We start from the raw sequence: 23,047 nt of genomic DNA on the forward strand, positions 1-23,047 counted from the left end.
ATGGCCTACCCCTAACCCCGCCCCTAAACCTACCCGTCACTGGGGTTAAGACCAATCATACGATGGACTACCCCTAACCCCGCCCCTAAATCTACCCGTCACTGGGGTTAAGACCAATCATACGATGGCCTACCCCTAACTCCGCCCCTAAACCTACACGTCACTGGCGTTAAGACCAATCATAGGATGGCCTACCCCTAACCCCGCCCCTAAACCTACCCATCACTGGCGTTAAGACCAATCATACGATGAACTACCCCTAACCCCGCCCCTAAACCAACCCATCACTGGGGTTAAGACCAATCATAAGATGACCTACCCCTAACCCCGCCCCTAAACCAACCCATCACTGGGGTTAAGACCAATCATATGATGACCTACCCCTACCCGTTACTGGGGTTAAGACCAATCATACGATGGCCTACCCCTAACTCCGCCCCTAAACCTACACGTCACTGGGGTTAAGACCAATCATACGATGACCTAACCCTAACCCCGCCCCTAAACCTACCCGTCACTGGGGTTAAGACCAATCATGCGATGACCTACCCCTAACCCCGCCCCTAAACCTACCCGTCACTGGGGTTAAGGCCAATCATACGATGGCCTACCCCTAACCCCGCCCCTAAACCTACCCGTCACTGGGGTTAAGACCAATCATACGATGGCCTACCCCTAACTCCGCCCCTAAACCTACACGTCACTGGGGTTAAGACCAATCAGGGATGACTATAGGGGACTAAAAGACACATATGTGGTCCGAATAACTTATGGCGCTTTTCCACTGCATGGTACGGTACGGCTCGGTTCGGTACGGCTCACTTATGGCGCATTTCCACTGCATGGTACGGTACGGTACGGCTCGCTTCGGCTCGCTTTAAATGGTACCACCTCTGTTGAGGTTCCAAGCGTACCGTACCGATACTAAGGGTGTATTCACACCTGCCTTGTTTGGTTCGATTGAATCGAACTCTAGTTCGTTTCCCCCCTTGGTGCGGACCTTTTGGGCAGGTGTGAATACAGCAATCGAACTCTGGTGCGGACCAAACAATCGAACCGAGACCCAGCTGAAGAGGTGGTCTCGGTACGGTTCCAAACGAACTCTGGTACGGTTCGTTTACGATGTGAACATGAACCGACCCAATATCGACCCAATATTGTTCATTCAAGTGCGAAAGAGAATTCCATTCCGGCGCGCTGTCTGGCCACACAATACTGTTGCGCGTCATTCTGCGCGTCGTGTGTGCATCATTGGCAGTGTTGTGCATGAACGTGTTCACTGAACGCGTTCATATTTTCGCCGAACGCTGAACGAATCACTTTTAATACAATGAACGTGAACGAGAGATTTTTCGAGAGAACTCATCTGATTTTTTTGTACATATTTGCCTATTTGTTAGGATTTTAGTATCATAATGATTAGGCTAATAAATGCACGCACAATTATCCGTGAACTTGATTTGAACAAATGCCTTTCAACTTGTGTGTGCAAAATTCAGAATTAAATTAATGTGCAGACATTTGTACAAATAGAGAGTAGGATATGTAGGCCTAATATACTGTTGTAGCCATTTAAAAAAGCGCGTTTCATATTTGTTAATTTATGTTGATTTATGAAAAGTGAACAGCACGACCGAGATAGGATGCGCAATATGAGACATGGAGCGGGTCAGACATGATTTTGACCGTTGAAGTTGAAGTTGTTATAGAAAGCCTTTCTTTAAAGTGAATTTCGTTTTGTATAAATTGTATCTTAATTTTAATACATTTTTCATCAACCAATTGCCTGTATTTAATGAATAGGCCAACGAAACAAATATAACGGAGGCGCCCGCGCGCTCACTTGCATTGCACGTGAACTGAGCACATCCTAACTTAACGAATCTCAGTGTATGCCTCACACAGACATGACAAATACATCAAATACACAAAGCTTGAAATGTCTTTAAACGAAATAATTCAAAACGAAAAAAGAAAAAGGCTACTCTCTGATTATGTAATCCATTATTAGGCTTAGCCTATTTATGTGCATTTCTCTCTATAAGCGCGTTCTCACGGAGATGGCGATCGTCAACTTCATCTTTGCAGCCGAGTCGACACTTTTAGAGAAAACACTTGTTTATTAATAAAAATCAATACACGCGTCACCGGATTTACAGATGCACGCACACATATTATTTCGAAATAACGAGACAGTAAAATAACAAATATTGCAGTAGCCTACGAAATATCTCCAAATTTATTTTTAATTAATTTTTATATTTTTTATATCTCCGAGCCTTTTTTTGTTGCACTTCCTGATTTCCCTACTTGAGAATCCTTGTCCAATGAATGGACGACCTTAGCACACGTGTGGTTTTGTTTACACATTTTGGTTCACTTGCAAAAAGAGCAGTGTGAAAGCGAACCGTACCAAACAAAAAAACAAAAAAAATTATTTGGTCCGGACCAAAGCAAGTGAACTATCGGACTTTCCTGGTGTGAATACACCCTAAATGTGACGTGAAAACACTGCAGATCACTGATTGGTCAGACAGAATCGTCACTTCAGCGTCATTGTATTTGCGACACGAGACACTAAACCCGCTAGATTTAAATAGCCAGACAACAGCCAACACGGTAGCACCTGTTTTTAGAGTATTTACCAAGCGGCAACCTCCCCGTCTCTCTCTTGAAACCAACACGGAAGTGAATTAAACGGCAATTCATCGACTGGCCGCTTGAGGCTGGCTGCAGAAGGGAGTCAAATCTGTATCTCCCCCATGTTAAAATGCCCAACTTTACAGCAGAAAAAAACATGTTTACAGCCTGGTTCTCTCTGTGGCTTTGGTCTATACAGCTAATTTTGCCCTTCATAACAACTGTGAGGGGGGTGCATTTTTTTATAACTCACCCGTTTAGTTGATTAATATTTAAAGTTCTGCAAAATTAAGGGTGTGTCCACTTTTGAGTGACAGGTGGATTCCCGCTGATGTAAATGCTATCCGGTTAGCCGTCACTTCACCTCAGCAAATTCCAGCTGCTGAACTTGCCATCTCTGCCGTGTTTGTACTTTTTTTCGGGATTATTTAATATAATTTAATACACCTATTACTTCGCCCACGTCTTTGGATTCCGCCGTTATCGTCAAGTATCGTTCGAGAGAACAGCCAGCGATGTATTCCAGTTGTTCTCCTCTGTGAACATGCACTAATGGATGTCTGACAATTTCGTTGCTTTTTGGAGTTTTCAGATTTAAAAACATCTATAGATATAAAGGCTACACTCGTTCTGCGGTGCCGTTGCTCTGGGACAGATTATAACATGCTTATGTACCGTCAGATGAAATCCTGCAGGTGTCTGTGTTTCTCTGTCCATAATAAATGCACATCCTTGAATGAGCGCGGATCTCTTGAACTTCATAGGTAATATATGTTTTGACCCATTTGAGATGCGGCCAAAATCAGAATTTAAAATGGACTGAATAATAAAGCTCTTTACGAACTTGACGAGCGATGCCGCGCTGACGGACCAAGTAATAAAAGAGTGACTGACATGTATGCACATAATCACGGTCACACACACTCTCGGAGTAATATTGTAAAGTTACTGCATAATAAATTTTCAACTAGCAGAATAGCTGTACAGAATCACGATACACAGTCTCACTTGTAGCTATGTCTTTTAACTATTATAATATTTCGAAGGGCAAAAGCAGGACCTTTTTAATTGGCATTCTGATTTTAATCATCAACTGTCAGTGTCACTTTAGCGCGAGCCCCTGTGCAGTCGTAGACTTGGTACTGTGAGTAGCATATAGCATTAGCTCCAAGCCTGCGCTAACCATGGAGCTAACGTCGCGCTAGGTGGGCGTGGTTTCAGATAGCCAGGCTCCTCGGCTCCTCAGCTCCGCCTCTTTGCCCATATTCTGTTATCCGGGAGTGACAAGCGGTGACGCGAGGCCAAGATGTCGTCGGCCGGCTCCGCCCACTTTAGGCTTCAAAAATGCTCTTCAGAAACCTACGGACACTACGTCCATATTTTTTTACAGTCTATGGTATTTACTTGACAAAAAAAAGTAAAAAACAAACAAACAAGAAATGGCTGAATCGTGGTCAGTGGACGAGGTGCAGACGTTCCTCTCGTTGGTTGCCGAGGAGCGGAAGTAGCACAGCTCTTAGCCGCACACGGCTACCACCGGACCTACAATAACGATCAGTCCCACCCACTTTTAAGCGGTACTAACTGCAGTGGAACAGCAACCGAGCTAAAGCGAACCGAACCGTGCCGTACCGAGTCAAGTCGTACCACGCAGTGGAAAAGCAAAGCGAGCCGAACCGTTCCGCGCTGAATCGAACCGTACCGAGCTGAACCGAGCCGTACCATGCAGTGGAAAAGCGCCAATAGTGTGACAACAATGGCTGTTTAAGATGATGTTTCTTCTTGATTGAAAAATACAAATAAATAATAATAGTAACAACATCCTTTAATTACATTTGAGACCAAATACACAAATAGTGATATGAATATAGATGTCAAGACTCAAATATGTCAGAAGACTGAAAATATCAAGATACATTTTTTAATGCTGTTTTTCTGAGGAAGTTAAATACAAACCAAGCTTGGCCTTACCGTATGAGGTTGAGCGGCTGCTCCTTGTAAAAGCGGCTGAAACGGGCCCAGTGTTTATACAGGGAATAGCGTTCGCTCTCACAGTTAGAATCTCGAGACTTGGCCCAGTACCTACACTACAAAAACACATTGACGTTATTGTTTTTCGACAGAGCAAAACCTTTTGAATCATTGTCACCATTTCAAGTCTCCAGAGAACATCGACTCAATAGGTTTGATGGTTTTGAGGCACATCTTCCCATGTAAAAGACCTACGTCATGCAGAGGGAAGGCAGATGTGTAGGTCCCGTTGTTCAGCAGCCTCTTAATGCCCTTCTTGTCCTTGTCATCTTTACTGTATGGAATTCGGGAAAGGACGTAATATACCTACGTGGAGAAGAAAATAAGCCAAGCCTTTGGTTACAGGGCAGTTCCTTAGTAAAAGCTATGGAGGTTGTTTAATAAAGTGTAATATCTTTATACATCTGTAATGTATAATATTCCTGTGTAATTTATTAACCCCTTAAGCGGCACCCCCTTTTTTAATAGACATGAAAATGCAAATTCCGAACTAAAATGGTTGTAATTCAAGAATGCTTTGGAATATAGATGTAAGATTGGTCTTGTTTTAACGAAGACATTTGGTATTTTTGTAGAAGTGACAAAAATTAAGAAAAGTTAAACAGAAAAAAAGTTATAGAAGTTTGAGTTTATGAAAATGTACAATGTTAAAAACTGTATTATTCATATAAAATATATATTTTCAAAACCTGGTGGACTCTAAAAATGCAAAAAATCTGAACAAGTTGTGTTTCAAATTTTAGGTTGATATCTCTGAAAATAAGCTTTCAGTGAGATTTAGTTTGGGCGCAGTACCACACTTCTCCACTAGTGGACATTACTGCCCATATAAGGGCGCCTCCATTTCCATATGTTGTTTGAGTGATCTGAACCATTATTTTTACAATGTTCATACAATTTATGAAGTAGACATCCTATTCAGAAGTAGTATTGGAAGTTTGGCAGATTTTGAAATGAATTCAACCTCACACAAACCAAAACACAAAAGATCACGTATGTGCATTATAGCTCGCTGCCACATCACTAACGCTGAATCTATTATTTTTTTCTTTATATTTAAAACATTTTCGTACATTTTTTTCTAAAATAATTGAATGGATGCTATCTTTTGAACTCTTGGCATAAAAACAAACTGAGGTTTCTACCATTCTTTCATGATTTTTCATGTTCATCACTATTTCAAAATAAAGGTCTGAACACGCCTTAGGAGTATGAAAATATTCTTGTTGCAAATTGATAAATTACGGCTCCTCTGTCATTTATTTTGAAAATCAGTCACCAAATATGTAAACTAGAGATTGTAAGCTTTCAAATGATATAGAGTTTGTCACGATTAGTTTAGGTTAAAGGTTGGGTAGGTAAGAATTGTCTAAAGAACTTTTTTTTTTTAAATTGGCTTAAACTGTCTTTATATACCAATACATAATTAAAATGTAAGTACTTTGAAAAAGAGAGTATAAAAATTGAGTGACTCTAGTGTATTTAATCTTCAAAAAACACAGCTCATTAATTCCTACCGGGACGAAACAAGTGATTGGCTTGGGCGACTGTCAATCTCCGTCACCATGACTACCGCCACTATTACTGGCTCCGCCCACGTGCGCGCAGTCGCGCACCCGTTTTTAGGTGGGAGTGAATGGAATTAATGAGCTGTGTTTATTGAAGATTAAATACACTAGAGTCACTCAGTTTTTTATACTCTCTATTTCAGAGTACTTGCATTTTAATTATGTATTGGTATATAAAGACAGTTTAAACAAATTTGAATAAAAGTTTTTTAGACAATTCTGACCAACCCTACCTTTAAGTATAGGATATTACTGTTTTAAATATGTAATGGCTGTGGATGCCAATATAAGGGGTTAATGTAATTTACACCTGTAATGGTGAAACTAATTACTCCAGTCTTCAGAAATCATTATAATATGCTGATTTGGTCCTCAAAAACCATTTCTACTATTATCAATGTCGAAAACGTTTTTGTTGCTTCATTTTGTTTGCGGAAACTGTGATATACTTAAAAAGTCTGGGTTAAGGATGACTTAAAAAAACAAAACATTTTATTCAGCAAGGACACGTTCAATTGATCAAAAGTGACTATAAGTGACAAAAGTAAATACATTTATAATTTTACAAAAGATTCAAATAAATGCTGTTTATTTAAACTTTATTTTATAAAAGATTCCTGAAAAAGGGTTCACACAAAAATATTAAGCAGCAAAAACTGTTTTAAACATAATAATAATACGAATAATTATTAATAATTGAGAACTAACAGTAACTGATTATGATTGAGCACCAAATCAGCATATTATAAAGAGTGTGTGACACTGAAGTCTAAATGTATTTTATATATAAAATACATGAATGTATTTATGGCATTTCTACTGGCTAATCACGTTTTTCTTACAATCCTGTTCCTCGTGGACGGAGGAAATAAGGTTTCTTTATCTTCGATGAGGAAGAAGTCAATCTTGCTCTTGTCAAACGTGTAGGTGAAGTAATCCGGCTCGGGATTCATCACATGATCAGGCAGACGGTAGGGCGTGAAGAGCCAGCCCATGGGCACTTCTTTTTTAGCTGGAATATCATTGGCTTTAAAAGGCACTTTGATTTTCAGAACATCTGCATATGTTGCCAGCACTTCCCAGGGTACGTGGATCTTCAGGAAGTAAGTCTTTCCATCTTCCGACTCCTGGAAAGACACACAAGTGACATACGAAAAGTGAGAACTTGTTTATAATTTTTTTCTAATGCCCTTTCTGGTACAGTTTTCTTTTCTTTTAAATGCACAGTAAAAGATAAAAATGAACATTGCATCAGCACAATCATTCATGCTTCAGGATAGGGCTGCTAAACGATTAATCGCGATTAATCGCATCCAAAATAAAAGTTTGTGTTTACATAATAAATGTGTGTGTACTGTGTATAATTATTTTGTTTATACAAATACACACACATTCATGTATATATTTAAGAAAAATTTGTTATTTATATATAAAATATTTATAATTTATATATAATATAAAATATATATAAATCTATACATGCAAATATTTCTTATATATATATATATACAAGCATGTGTGTGTATTTAAACATAAAATAATTAGGGCTGTCAAAAGATTAATCGTGATTAATCACATCCAAAATAAAAGTTTGTGTTTACATAATATATGTGTGTATACTACTGTGTATAATTATTATGTATAAATACACACACATTCATGTATATATTTAAGGAATAATTGCATTTATATACTGTATATACATTTATATAATTTATATTATATATAAATATTTTATATATACATATAACCAATTTTTCTTAAATATATACATGATTGTGTGTGTTTTTATATATATAAATAATTATACACAGTAAACACACATATATTATGTAAACACAAACTTTTATTTTGGATGCGATTAATCGTTTAAAAGCCCTACTTCAGGAGAAATTCATTTTTAGTAAAAAGAGCATAAGAAGATATTTTGAAGAATGTCGTAACCAAACAGTTGATGACATTGACTTCCATAGTATTTTTTTTTTCTTACTCCTTCAACTGTCTGGTTACCAACATTCTTCAAAATATCTTCTTTTGTGTTCAACAGAAGAAAGAAACTCATACCAGTTTGGGACAATTTGAGGGTGAGTAAATGATGAGAGAAATTAAAAAAAAATTAGGTGACCTATCCATTTAACAAACTCAAAGGTCCCCATCCCAAATCTTTGCCAAAATGTCTCCTTGTGTTCCGCAGAAGAAAGAAAGTCCTCAGGTTTGAACAGACATGATGACTTGTATGTAAGTGTGTTTTCATGAAGTTCACTGCCCTCTAATGGACTCTAACTGAACAATCCTTTAGATTGCACCCAGCTAAACAAATACAGTGAACTATATTGCTAATGATCAGACATGGCTGAATCATAATAATGTAGTGCTTATGAATAAATATATTTATTTGTGAGATACAGTGAGAACTAATCTGATGACATATGATGTCCCGAAATGGCTTTTTGGTGGCATATGTGATTTCAACAGTTTTACTCACAGATTTGTCCTCAGTCTCCAGGTCAAGTCCGGCTTTCTGTAAGTTAGTCTCAAACTCCTTCCTTCGATCCTACAGGAAACATCAATGACAATCACAGATTTGTGCTTTTGGTGCAATACAAGAATGGGTTTCTGGTAACTAAATATGACAAGATTATTTCAGTCTGCAGAGCTGTGTGAACTGAAGTGTGTGTGGGTTCCAGCCCAGGCCTGGTAAAGCACATAATTTATGAGTAACAAGAATGTGGAAGTACACAAGACATTGACACACACACACACACACACACACACACACACACACACACACACACACACACACACACACACACACACACACTTTTGGTGGATATAATTGTGTATTTATGACTAATATTTATACACTGTATTAAAGCTGCGTCCCTAACGACACACTATACACTATGCACTTATACTCCATGTACTCATGTACCATGTACTCATCCGTGTAGTGTATACATTTTAAAGGGGTGGTAAAATGCCATTTTCACAAGATGTAAAATAAATCTCTTATGTCCCCAGAGTGTGTGTGTGAAGTTTTAGCACAAAATACCCCACAGATATTTTTATATAGCATGTTAAAGTTTTTAAAGGTTTTGCAAAAACGCACCGCTTTGTGCCTGGCCCTTTAAATGCAAATGAGCTGCTGCAGAGGGCGGGGTTTCAAGAGCTCGTGTGTGTTAGCAGCTGCGATTACCTCACACACACACACTAAAATGACAGAAACTGTTCTGCCTTTAATGTTAAAACGGAGTCAGACAAAGATGAAGAGACTCAAGAAGAAGTGACAATATGTCGAAGCAACAGGACGAATGGTTAGTTGATGAATTTATGTTGCTGATATGGAGTTAACGATCTTCAATTCGCATATTCTGTCATGGTAATCTATGAATTGCTCGTATAGGAACTGTTGTGAGATGCACACAGAGTGACTTTTTATTGCATGTGAAAAGACGGATGCTAAAGTTTGAGCGGACTCACAAATGTGCTCGACTACAACAACTCTCCCTCTTCTCAACATGGACTGTGTTCCCGGGGGCGGGGCTTATGTACATTTTAGGGTTGCTGATGTCACTAACCCGGGAGGAATGTCGTGTAGTTCCTACCAGCCGTTTGTTGTAGTCCTTTTCTTTAAAAGCAAATATCTCCCTTTGCTTTGAACTTTGAGCGTTGTAACTTTGCAGATGTTGTTTCTGCTCAAACAGCAACATTACACACTAACTAAAGTTAGAAAAGTGAAATCATACTTTACCACCCCTTTAAAAGGTTATTTTCTCATTTTAACATCGGAGTCTAAAAAGCTACGTAATCAAAGTTGCGAAAGTCAAGTGGATGAAGTGTTCGACATTCCACATTTAGTTAGGGGTGTGACGGTTAGTATATAACCGTGAGACCGACGTTATAGTTAAACACCGTCATTATAACTCTATAACCGCCAAAACCGTGTTATTAAAATATTTTTTACAAACATTAAAAAAATAATAATAATTGTTACCACTTCATTAAGTTTTGCTTTGTAGAAAGCCTTTCTTTAAAGCGAATTTCGTTTTGTACAAATTGTATCTTAATTTTAATAAATGTTTCATCAACCAATTACATGTAAATTACAAATAAAAAGCAAATATAGCAGACAATATAATAACCGTGACATGGAGGCGCCGGCGCGCCGCGTTCACTTGCATTGCATTGTGAACTAGAGAGCATCTCATCGTAAATGAATGAAACTATGCCTAATGCCTATGCCTCATGCATTAGCATTAAATATCTTTGCTACATCCTTTCTAGGCGGGTGCGGCTTTGAAATTTGCGGCTCCAAGAAATCCTTGAGATCTCCTTAATAAACGGAGGTTTGAAATCTCTGCCCCTTAAATTGATCATGAGAAAGTTTATCTAGGATGCCTGTTATCAGCAGTGTGAAGATATACACAGTCGGATAGACCTCGAACAGATCTATACTGAGATTAAACCGCAAAACTCATTTGACACTAAAATATGTTTTTCAAAAGTGGCTTGCACAATGTCTGATTCATGCTAACCATTATATCTAAGGATTATGATCAGTCATTGTTTTGTAGGATAGTAGGATTGCTATTCAGTTTACAAGTTAGTAATTTGTTTAGCAAATTACCCCCCCACACACGCGCGCGCGCACACGCACACACACACACACACACACACACACACACACACACACACACACAGTTCACAGAGGGAAGCCAAATGTTATTATATAAATACATAGAGTAGATAACAAACCTGTTTCTTTTCTCCATCCTTGTCATCGATGTAAGACAGAACAAAATCTATCCTCCGTACGCCATCTCTGAAGTACACAGCATCCTTACTCTGCTGCTGCTTATCCACCTGCACAAACACACAGTTTTGAACAAAATCAAGCTTTTATACAAAGTACTGCAGCTCCATGATGTTTTCTATATCATCACAATAAAGGATGCATAGAAACAGAGCTGTGTGTGTGTTCAGACATCTGATCTATATTTAATAAGGGCTGATTCAGTATTAAACATGACAGACTTATAGCAGTTTCAAAACTTCAAACCAATTCATAAGTCTGTTGTCTTACTCCCACAAAAAAAAAAAAAAAGTCCAAGCGTCCTGCTACACACAGGCTTCATGCATGCTATTAAAACCCAAACAAATTCTTCAGCACAAGCTGCATGCTAAAGAAAACCCCGATTTAAAGTTATGTCACATTTACCATTGTTCTACACATTTTTAAAAAATCCAGTAATTTCAATAGGAATTCACCAGATCTGAAATTTCTACATTCAAATCTTGCAACAGGTTTAAGTAGGTCACACGGATTAACAGAAAGCTATTTGTTTTTTAAAGTAACTTCTGTCAGAGCTGTGCTTCATACATTGCTACATTATTGACAATTGACCTTTTTTGGCCAGTGAAATTTTACCTTTAGTCTGGAGAGTAGCGATATTGGATATTTGATTGCCAACAAATGTACCAAGCTATCATTCAAAAAGTATCTACAAATTAAAAATGAAGAAGCTTCCATGCCTGAGTTCACAAAACGGCCAAACACGCTCTTTTAACACAGACATTTGAGAAGGGATGGATGGCTCAAATTGACCAAAAAGCCATTTAAACCAGTTAAGCAAATAATAAATAATAATCATCGTCATCCTCAGCACGGGATCCCCAGACATTACAATTTAATATGCCTCCTCTATTTTAAAACCCTCGAGCCGCCACTGATACCAATAATATTTATGTAACAACAACACTGGTGTCCTATGGAAGCTTGTTTCCGCCACAGAATAAAACATTTTACAAGATAATTGCGACTTTTTATCTACCAATTGCGACATGATATCACTCAATTCTGACTTTATAACTCGCAACAGCGACTTTATATCACGCAATTGTGAGGAAAAAAAGTCAGAATTGTGAGAGAAAAAAGACACAATTACCTTTTTTATGTTATATTCTGTGGCGGTAACAAGCTTCCATAGTGTCCACACCAACAGACAATGACATTCTGGTTATTACAGTAGCTATAAGCGCACTGCAGTTTTGTCGTCTGTCGCTTTAAATGCTCAAGCTCTTTTAAGATTCTGATTGGCTATCAATATTTCTATCGTTCATCAAGCTGTTCTGAAGTTGATCTGAAAGTGATTCAAATGGTATTGTTCCTCTGTGTTATAATCGTTATATAGTTGTGTGAACGTCCCTATCATAAATGTCCTTGGTATGAGTGGGCCTTAAAGGGATACTTCACCTCTGGAAAGATTAATGTGTATTTAAAATGGGTCATTTATGTAGTAGAAATGTGAAATTATTTTTGAATTTGGAGCCTTCTAGACTGAGAAAAGCCAGAAAATGTATTTTTGGCTTATGGGGATGAAAGACAACAACTCCCAGAATGCACTTGCTTCGCTGCCCTACGAGGCCACTCCCAAGCCACGCCTACCAGTAAGAGCGCAGTTAAACAACAAGGCTAGGCTACTAGTGAGTCTCCGTGATTAGTCTGCCAGGATTTTGATATCTCCCAAAATGTACGGGATTTGGCTTTTGCGTTCTACAGTCGCCGTTCATCATGTTTACTGCGGCGAGCAGGACGAGGCTAGGGCCGCGGGAGAACGACGCGAGGCCGGTGGCGTGATTACTGATGAGCGACACCTGTGAGACGCACAGTTCTTGTATCTCTCAGGGAGAAGCATTAATTTTCTTAGCGATCACTTGTTTAGCGTTCATGTAAACACTACATTCAGATTCACCAATCGGACTGAATTCAGTTAGATTGAAACAAAAGGTGTGCATGTAAACAATTAATGGCGACCGCAGAAAGCAAAAGATGAATCCAGGACATTTTGGACGATCTCGACGGCCGGACATGTCCGGGAAAAAGAGGATGGTAACCGCTACTACTCAGCTTTCTTCATAGAACAAGAGCCTGTTAGCTTAGCTTCCAAATAAATGATGGCTGGCACTATTTGTACATTCTGTGAGTGAGATCTATGGGCGGGTTGAAAACATGCGGATCTAGCGCCTTCTACTGGCTGTAGTTTTTAGCCTCTGGCCAAAAAATCCTCCGATGGCGCAAAATTATGATTTTTGCGTCATCGGAGGATTTTTTCCAGACAAAAAATACATAAATCTCTCGTCTCAGGGGGATATGAGGGAGGAAAGCATGGTAATTCGAAAATACTACAGGTTTTCTACTGATACAAAGCTTAAAGCTAAATCCTGAAGTATCCCTTTAACATTAACCCAAACCCTGATTAAAAACCCAACATTTATTTATTTGTTATATTTATTTTTCTAATCAAATACATCCCAGGTTTTTGTCATATTTTTGATGTTTCAAAATTGTACGTTTTCAATAAACCTTGACACGCTCACCAAATTTGAATGCCAGCTCATGGTCCTTTCTATTCCCATTCCCTCTCTCTCTCTCCCACTTTGCTTCTTGTTCACTATCCGCTGTACTACTAGAGGCAAAAACACCATTAAAAATATATACTGTGATACTTAATAATTAGGTAGAATGGCAATTAGCATGACACAGCTCTCAACTCGTAACTCTCTTCCTCTCCTGCAGTTCAAAGTATCGCATTAGTATACAGCAGTGTGATTGCTGCCACCTACTGTTAATCTGATTGTCTGTTTTAAAGATGTAAACACAGAGGAAGGCCCCTGCAGAGATACACATATTAAACCCTATATTAATCTCAGTTTACGAGGTGCATGACAACACTGAGAGGGACATTTTCAACCTAAGCTAACACTGGCATTGCTCAAAGTTAAAGACTGCAGGCTGTATTTTGAGCCAGGAAAATAACAGCAGTTCTGCTCCAGCCCTGTCATTCTGCAGCTGTTCTCCAACAACTAAAAATAACTTACATACGCTGCATAACACAAACAAATACAGCCGGTGACCACAACGGCAGCCGGAGCGTGAAACACCTCTACATTCTCTCACGGCCACTTCCAGAGATGTGACCAAGCCGAACGACATTTCTCTGAGGTTTAACACCGCTGATTTACTTATGCCATTCCTACAAACAAAACCTCCCGGTGATTACCAGCAGTCTACGGCGAACACATCCCTACTAGAGTACGCAAGTAATGCACACCAACATGCATTAGTAAAAGCAATTACCGCTGGCTAGTAATGTCAGGACACTGCTAAACACATTCCCCAGAGATCCTCCTCCGTTTTTTCCACAAACTGCTGGCGGAAGATGGAAGAAGGAGAGAGAAATGGAGATAAGAGAAACATTTTACCTCCAATCCATCTATCAAGTGCTGCATCTTTCACGATTCTGGGAGTCTCCAGAGGCGGAGACCACCTCCTTTCTACAACAGCCCAGCAAATCAGACATGTACACACTCACACACACACTCTGTAAAGCGGCCCTCCTTTAAAATACACACACGCCCAGTCATTAATAGAGCGGGAAGAGAGAGAGAGAGAGAGAGAGAGAGCAGGGGGCTCACGGAGATTACATCATTGTGCCAGCAGGGCAGTCCTGATAATGTAACCATAATGTCTAGATTTGAGAAATGCTGGTGACCATCATACGGTGTGTTCAGCAAGCTGGGATCAGCATGGGATGCTGGTTGCTGGACCTCGGCATTGCAGGTGGTGGACCAGCTAAACTAGCACAATAACCAGCCTGGACCGACGAGATAAACCCAACATGTAATATTTGACAGCTATTCTATAATAGAAATGTTAAACAACCAACATAAATATTTAGTGATGCAAAGTCATAAACTTGTGTAATTTAGCTATTTTTAACTGAAAATATAATTATGGGAGGAGAATATTTAAATGATTCATGCAAGGTGATTTACTAAGGTTTGCACTCGTCAATTTACTGGTGTTTGCGCCATTATTTACCGCCCAAAAAAAGCATGTCACTAATATATGTCGCTAACTTGTAGATAGTGTTTAATTACGGAAATGATATTGATACTATTTAGGGCAGATAGGGTGGGAGTATGCACAGTGGGACGCAGGGACAGTCTCAAAAACGCAGCTTGAAATTGCTGGTGTTTCTGACGTCACAAACTACCTTGTAACCAATCAGGTCAACGCGCCGGCGGGCTTTAGATAATACAGCGAACTAGCAGGGGAGTCTCGAGACATGCCAGGTTATCCCGGTGTATTTTTCTGTTGATGGGTAAGCAATATAGCGGGTGTATGATGTATATTACGATGTTATGATGAATTATGCCTCTCTCCACTGACGTTCTGAGTTGTTCAATGCGTTTCTGATGAATGTTAGAAGGTGGACTGAGATGACGAAAGGGAAGATGGTTTGTGTAACATTAGCAACACATTATTAGCTGTTTGATAACACAGTCAAGCAAAAGGCTAATCATATTAATTACCGTTATGTGTTCGACGTTGTAAAGAGCGATACATGTGCGGTGTTTACCTCAGTAAGTTGAGTGAGTGAATCTGTGAGCTGGTGTGAGTGAGTGGAGGCGGGGATAATTTGCATATTCATGGGTGGCTCGTTGTTAATGTTAGTTAATACATTGACAAACATTAACTACCGGTAATAGGACCTTATTCATGTCTTCATACCCTCCAGCAAATTTTGTGACTCAGTTAGTTATGAAACCCTGTGTACAGCCCTGAGTGAAGACATGTTGTTTGGAGTTGCTTAGCCTTATTATTCATTTTATTCCAGTTTTAAATGGAGAAAGCGTTGATTTCTTTTATTGTTCTTTGTTCATTTTTATGTTGATTTAAAATGATTTCAAACTTGACCTTTACTGTGTAAAGCACTTTTAATTACTAGTATTGTGTTTGAAATGTGCCTTATTAATACACTTGTCTTGCTTTCTGTGTGGTTGCTAGGGTGACGTGGGAGGTGGTTGGTAGGGTGTTGCTATGCGGTTGCAAAGGTATTTTAAGTAAGGTGGATGCACAGGTGGTTGATTTTAGCACCTTGATATGCTGTTGCAAGGGTGGTCTGGGTGGTTGTTAGGGCATTGCTACATGGTTGCTAGAGTAGGTTGAAAGAAAGGGTGTTGCTAGGTGGCGGCTAGGGCATTGTAAACTAGATGCTCAGGTGGTTGTCAGAGAGTTTATTTGTAGGTACAATAGTGTTATGGGTGTTTTCAAACATGTTGCATTCCTGTCGTGAAAGTGGTCTGGGTGGTTGTTATGGCGTTGCTATGGTGTTCTTGCTTCCTGGCCAAATTTAAAAGAGTCCATCCTTAAGGCTATGATATTCTGGTCTCTATAAGGCTTAAGTCCCTCCCTCGATGTAAATCTAGGGAAATTATTATTTCTTTGTATCATTTGCATTGACAGAATACATGTTAAGTGGGTAAATAATGAATCCTTAAATTTTGGGTGAACTAACCCTTAAAGTATGCTGAGCTATGAAAGAGTATCCGCTGGGCAATACAATTTCCACAGTAATGTTCTCTCTGTTGTCATTTGCATGTCAAGCTCAAAACCCATGTACAGATCGTGACATTTTCATAAAGACCAACCTCAGCATCAGAAAGTTACAATAGCATGTAAATAATCAGGCGTATCTCATGACTTTCACATTTGATTCACAGCGTCTTCTTCACATCCATAATGTACTTTCCCAGTGTTTTTGTTTTTCAAAATTTGGTAAAGATACAAATTCTGGCATTATTTACTCACTCACAGTCACATCATATTGTTCAAAATCGGTAAAAAAAAATATCCCTGACATGGTGTAAAAGCTAATTGTTTTGTTTTATTTTATTTTTTGATGAACTGTCCCTTTAAGAGTGATGCAGCCTGATCCCTTTCTAAACAAATCTCACTGGCACACACACAAATCTGCGCAAACATCATCTAATTAACATCCTGCTGTCTCTTTACTGTAAGCAGGAATATAAATATTTATATATATGTTTGACCTGGCAGAGTGACTGCTGTTCTTTCACTACAGGTCTCTCCCTCTTTCATTTACTATAATTACAAGTTGAAGATGATGCATATGAACATATGTTAGAAAAAAAAGCAGTCAATAATAGCCATACACTCCTGCACTGACATATAGAGTAAGTATATGCGTGGTTAGGTAAATCAGGCCGGGACAGAGCGAGCTGCAGAGCCTTCAGCCACAAAAAACACTATCTCCAACACAGATATATAATTACGGAACATGACACAATTAGAGACTCAGACTCTATAAAAAAACACAGCTAATGAACATGATGATGCTTTTATGTTCACAGACACGTTATCATACAGGGAAGGAAACTTAGTGTTTTTTTTTACTTAAAGGATTAGTTCACTTTCAAAAAAATGTTTGCTGATAATTTACTCACCCCCATGTCATCCAAGATGTCCATGTCTTTCTTTCTTCAGTCGAAAAGAAATGAAGGTTTTTGAGGAAAACATTCCAGGATTTTTCTCCATATAATGGACTTCAATGGCAACCAACGGTTTGAATGTCTAAATGACAGTCTCAATCTCAATGCAGCTTCAAAGTCTCTACACGATCCCAGTCGAGAAATCTAGCGAAACGATCGTCATTTAAAAAAAAAATTATATGCTTTTTAACCACAAAAGCCCGTCTTGTACCATCTCGGAGATGCGCCACGTATTACGTCAACGCGTTGGAAAGACGTGTTTACAAAGCGAACTGGCAAAGACTAATACACGTATCAATAATGATATGCACACGTAAGGACCATTTTAAAACAATAAACTGACACAAATACATATAAATATGTGTCATTCAACTTACATACATCATACTTGTAAACACTGGGTCGGTACTTCCGACTACGTCTTGTGTGACCTTTCCATTGTGATGATGTAATATGTGGTGCATCTCAAGACCATTTGTGGTTAAAAAGTATATAATTTGTATTTATTTTTAGAAAATTACCGATCGATTCGCTAGATAAGACACTTATTTCTCGACTGGGATCGTGTAGAGCCTTTGAAGCTGCATTGAGACCTAAGATTGAGACTGACATTTGGACCTTCAAACCGTTGGTTGCCATTGAAGTCCATTATACTTAGAAAAATCCTGGAATGTTTTCCTCAAAAACCTTCATTTCTTTTCGACTGACGAAAGAAAGACATGGACATCTTGGATGACATGGGGGTGAGTAAATTATCAGCAAATTTTTTTTTTAAAGTAACTAATCCTTTAATAGTACACACTAAAAAAAAAAAAAACGTTTTTAATAATGTGCAAACCATATATTTACATGCAAACCATATGTAAAGTCCCCCGTCTGTGATCTCCATTTCCGTTTCTTTTCTCTGATGCTCCTTTCAAAATCCGCACTAAACATAATTTATTGATGCTGCAATGCAGGCTCGGCGCTCACAAACCCTGAACAAATCAACATTGTTCAATATGAAATTGTTTGTTTGGACAACAATGTTTGCGATAATATTGTGGATTTAAAATGTGTGTGTAGAGTTTCAAAGTAATTCACATTCATTAGTTTTGTGGCTCAAAAAGCTATATTGCTGTATTAAATGTACTTTCTCTCCTTCTATGCAGTGTTTCTGTGCAAATGCAATTGGAAAATAATAAAAACAAGTTTCTCAAAAAAAATTCCTGTTATTTAACTGATAGTCCTCAGCCAGATGTAGACGTGTCAGACCACTTTTGATCACGCCATAGCATGTACATTTTTTCAGATAATTTTATTATTATTTTATTGTGCACACTTCAGATTTCTAAAGAAAGAAAAGTTTTTCTAAATATTTCCTTAAAATAATATTTCTTAAAATTTTACATAATGCCTTAACTATTTTAGCTGACATGATCAAGGCTACTTAACAAGTCAAACAAATATGATATACTGAGGACTTTGTTTGTTTTGCTCCGTTCCCACCTTAGTTGTCATGGTTATTAATTTAATCTCATCATTGTGTTCAGGTGTGTGTCTCGTTATCTCCACTACTTAAGTTCAGTTCTGTTCGAGTTTTATTGTCGGTTCTCATCAGTGTGTACATTGTGTTGGACTGCTTATCTGAGTTGGAATTTGCCTTGTGGATTATTAAAGCCTGCAATACTTCATTTTCTTCGTCGTGTGTTTGTCTTACACCACACAATGCACGAGTCGGTGTGACAACTGTATATGTTTAGCTTGTGTCCCTAGATAAGGCTTGCACTCCTCCTTCAAGAATATTTCATAATCCACCAGGCAAAAACTGTTAGAAAAGTCATGGCACACGGCAGGACGCGTTACAGCCTGACATTTAATACTCTTGGTAAGTAATTCAAACAATCCTGAATCCACTAAATTGTCTTTTCACAATCCAATACATACATTTATAAAATTAGGTCCCGCCCTACATTATTTCCCACTGAATATTTAGTTTTACACAACCATAAGTCACTTTAAAGAAACTTTTCCATGCATTTCATGATGTTTTTCACAACACAATAATATAGTCTAATATGATCAAAATGCAAGATGCTCACTCAAAGCAAACACACACACACACTTCAGCCCTCTTTACCGTGGCGTACCCTGGAGCGATACTTCAGAAATAATGCTCTCTTTCTCCAGATCTGTGGATGAATTGAGTGTGTTTGTGAGGTTAATGACACTAGAATACACACAGTAACAAAGAAAAAGCACACAAATGTCAACGCCTGGTCTATAGTATGTTCACACTACACAATAAACCATCCGGGCCAAAGTCCATTTGATGTTCATCTGTTACTAATTTATTTCAGAATGCTTTATTGTAATAATGAAGCCAGACTAAGTCTATAAAAAACAATCGAATAGCCTGTTATCAACAGCAATATAGTAATATTACTCAAATTCTGTGCATTAAATTACAACGACAAATATGATCTTATTTGCCTTTGGTTTTCCAAGGCGTCAGCAGTGAGTGAACGCATCGCTATGAGCGTCTAAAGTAACAGGACATGCAAACACTTGGTTGTGAGTAGATAAAAAGCATAATATTAATAATTGCAAAAAGGAAATATGAAAGACGCTTAAGTGCCTATCTTTGTTATGAATGTGGCTTTTAAAATGGGGGGTCAGAGCTTGCGCCAGCGCAAACCCTCATTTGGCATTAACAAACTACGGTCAGGACTTTCTAAAGATACGCAGTGAAGAATTAGCGTAAAGTCGTGGACAGGGTTATTTTTGCGGCTGAACTTATTGCATATGCATTTGTAGGAGTTTCCCTTTCAGACGCAAAACTTATGGGAGGAGAACATTTGAATAAATCGTGCAAGGTGATTTACTAAAGTTTGCGCGAGTCAATTTACTGGTGTTTGCCCCATTATTTACCGCCCCAAAAAAATAATGTTAAGCATAACCAGACGCTGCTCTTGGTAGATTGTGTTGGTCATTATGGAAATGATCCGGCTGCGTCTGTGTTCTTTAATTTGTATAAATTAACTTTCCACTCCCGTCTGAGCTTTTTTGGAATTGCGCGCTCATGCTAATTTGCCCTGTTCAGTAAATCTGGCCCAAAGACTGTAAATTGATTCAAATTAAATCAAATTAATTATTATTTTATATAATTAAAATAAATGAATTATATCAAATATTCTGATTAATTGCATGAAATTAAATGAATTGATCAGCACTTGATGAGAAAAGCCCTGCATAGTGGATAAATCCTTCACTGATACATGTACATTATATTATTTGTACATTACAATATTGTGGAATATGCATAAAGTATTGGATATACATGACAAAAAAAATTGGCTTTAGATGTCTTCATATCATTTAACATAGACCTATCACTGGCCTACAGTCCACCATTTCACAATCAAGTTTTGCCATCTGCTCTTTTATTCTAATTATGCTATTTTTATGGGGTTTTTTCTTCATAGTTCTTTATAGAGTTATTATTTTATAAGTAATTCTACTAAGTTATTGTGATGACTTGATAGCCTATGAAATATAAATTAAATGTTTGATGTTTAACTATATGATAAAAAATGTGTTGGCCCCTTTAAGTCACACTTCAAACTCACACACAACACAAACACACACACTCCCTTCTTACCCCCTTAAAGCTGGAGAGGTGCTGCTGTGGTTCAGTGTGTTCTCGCTCACACTGCTCACATTCAATCACTGAAGAATGACTTGAGCAAACAGACACAGTGCTTGTGCACTCAGAGACAACACTCACCATGGACTACACAGACAGGCAGAGAAACAGAACAGAGAGAAGAGAAGAGGGCGGCAGTCACATATGAGCAACAGAGTGTGCTTATCTTGATTCAGTGTAAGAAAATGAAAAACATAAAAACATAAAAAGCCAAGAAAAATATAGAGAAGGGTGGTGGACATATAACTGCGGAGATCAACTTTTTTTATGACATCAGCAAAACTCAAAGTATTTCATCAGAGTCTGAGGGGAAATTAGATATTTGTTCATGTTGTTAGATATTTGTTCACGTCTCCTTTATGAATGTGCATATTCAGAATCAACATGTGTTATGATCAGTTACGAGACATTAGTATGACCGGTCGCTTTTCCACAGTCAGCCAGTGCGAGCCGGAGCTAACAACATAGCGGGCCAATAGCCTCGCAACTGGAGCCGCGAGGACCAAATCAAGCTGTGTTTCCACTGTCAGGCCAGTAACCCAACAACAGCCCTATACCCTAAAACCTGACTTTCACACGCCTCCATAGCACGACGTCACACACAACCCCACTCTTTCACCAGCATGGGGAAGCTAGCTGACTGAAAACTAGCAAGATTGCAAAATGAACATGACATCTGGGACCGTATTTTAACGATCTGAAACGCAAGTATCAAACACAAAACGCAAGTAACTTTGTGGATGGATCCCTGGCGCTGTTGCTATTATACGGCGGGATAAATGACTCTGGGTTGGCCATGAAATGACCATGAATGGATTGGTCTGTAGCTGCTTCATTATTCATAAGTGTGGTTTGGGCGTAACGTGAAATAAACCAATCAGAGCGTCCTCTCACATTCCCTTTAAGAGCCGGCGCGCTTGTTCCAACGCGGATTGCTATTATAACGGCGGATTTGCCAGCGCGCGCCAGGAGCGGTTCACAGCCGAGGAGATCGACGTTCTCGTCAGGGCCGTAAAACACAGAGAAGTGACATTGGGGATGATGGGAGAAACCCACACAAATTAGCTTCGGTTAAACAGACGTATAATAATTTGGGTAAATGTGTAATCTAGATTTATGCCTATTTTTTCACATCTTCATGGACACAACAATGATTTCCCTCGTGTGTTAATATTTTTCCTTGTAATAATGTATGATTTGCAAAAATGAAAACTGCTGCGTCCGTTTAGATTAGAGAATCATAGTGTATGCGTGTTGTTCACACGCTACATAATGGCCAAGCATGCGCGCTTAAAATACCATATGACTATCGCGCAACGCGTCACTGTCTTTAGACACCAAACCCCCCAAACCCCCCCAACCCCCCGTCGTGCGTCGGTGTACAAAGTCAATTGCGCTTGGTGCAAGATATGGCCCCTGGTCTTCACTTAGAGACTTGAGACTCCATAATCTATATTTGACCAATGATTTACAATAAAGAAAATGCTACAGTGAGAGTACTTTGTCTAAGTTCTTCAAGCAGTCTCTGGTGTTAATCTTCTGGAGTCCATTATATGTGTATAAATATATTTTATATGTGTATAAATATATTTCAGCCTCATACTGTGATCAGAATCCCTATCGGAAGTTATTTATCCACGCTCGCTTTTGGCCCGACAGTGGAAACACGGCTACTAGGGCTGCGCAATATATCGAATTTATCGAAATATCGCAAATGTATATATCGCAATATGCATATCGCAACAGCTTGCAATAAATGGGGTCATGA

General features: G+C 38.7%; 1 protein-coding gene across 7 annotated transcripts in view; it reads right to left on the bottom strand.

The window, feature by feature from the left end:
- ano5a (anoctamin 5a) overlaps window positions 1–23,047 on the bottom strand; it is a 53,815-nt gene that overhangs the window by 21,142 nt on the left and 9,626 nt on the right. For 2 of the 7 annotated variants that reach the window (XM_079602993.1, XM_079602991.1), the window contains exons 3-9: window positions 21,235–21,366; window positions 19,724–19,765; window positions 10,995–11,102; window positions 8,725–8,793; window positions 7,082–7,366; window positions 4,867–4,977; window positions 4,612–4,727 (exon numbers count right to left, since the gene is read on the bottom strand). In XM_079602993.1, coding sequence (XP_079459119.1) covers window positions 4,612–4,727; window positions 4,867–4,977; window positions 7,082–7,366; window positions 8,725–8,793; window positions 10,995–11,102; window positions 19,724–19,765; window positions 21,235–21,366 — 863 coding nt within the window. Of the gene's footprint in view, window positions 1–4,611; window positions 4,728–4,866; window positions 4,978–7,081; window positions 7,367–8,724; window positions 8,794–10,994; window positions 11,103–14,501; window positions 14,632–19,723; window positions 19,766–21,234; window positions 21,367–23,047 lie in introns of those variants that run through there. The other 5 variants (XM_079602995.1, XM_079602994.1, XM_079602992.1 and 2 more) reach the window with 4 other exon arrangements.

The sequence above is a fragment of the Phoxinus phoxinus genome (assembly GCF_949152265.1).
Source record: "Phoxinus phoxinus genome assembly, chromosome: 25".
Lineage (NCBI taxonomy): Eukaryota > Metazoa > Chordata > Actinopteri > Cypriniformes > Leuciscidae > Phoxinus > Phoxinus phoxinus.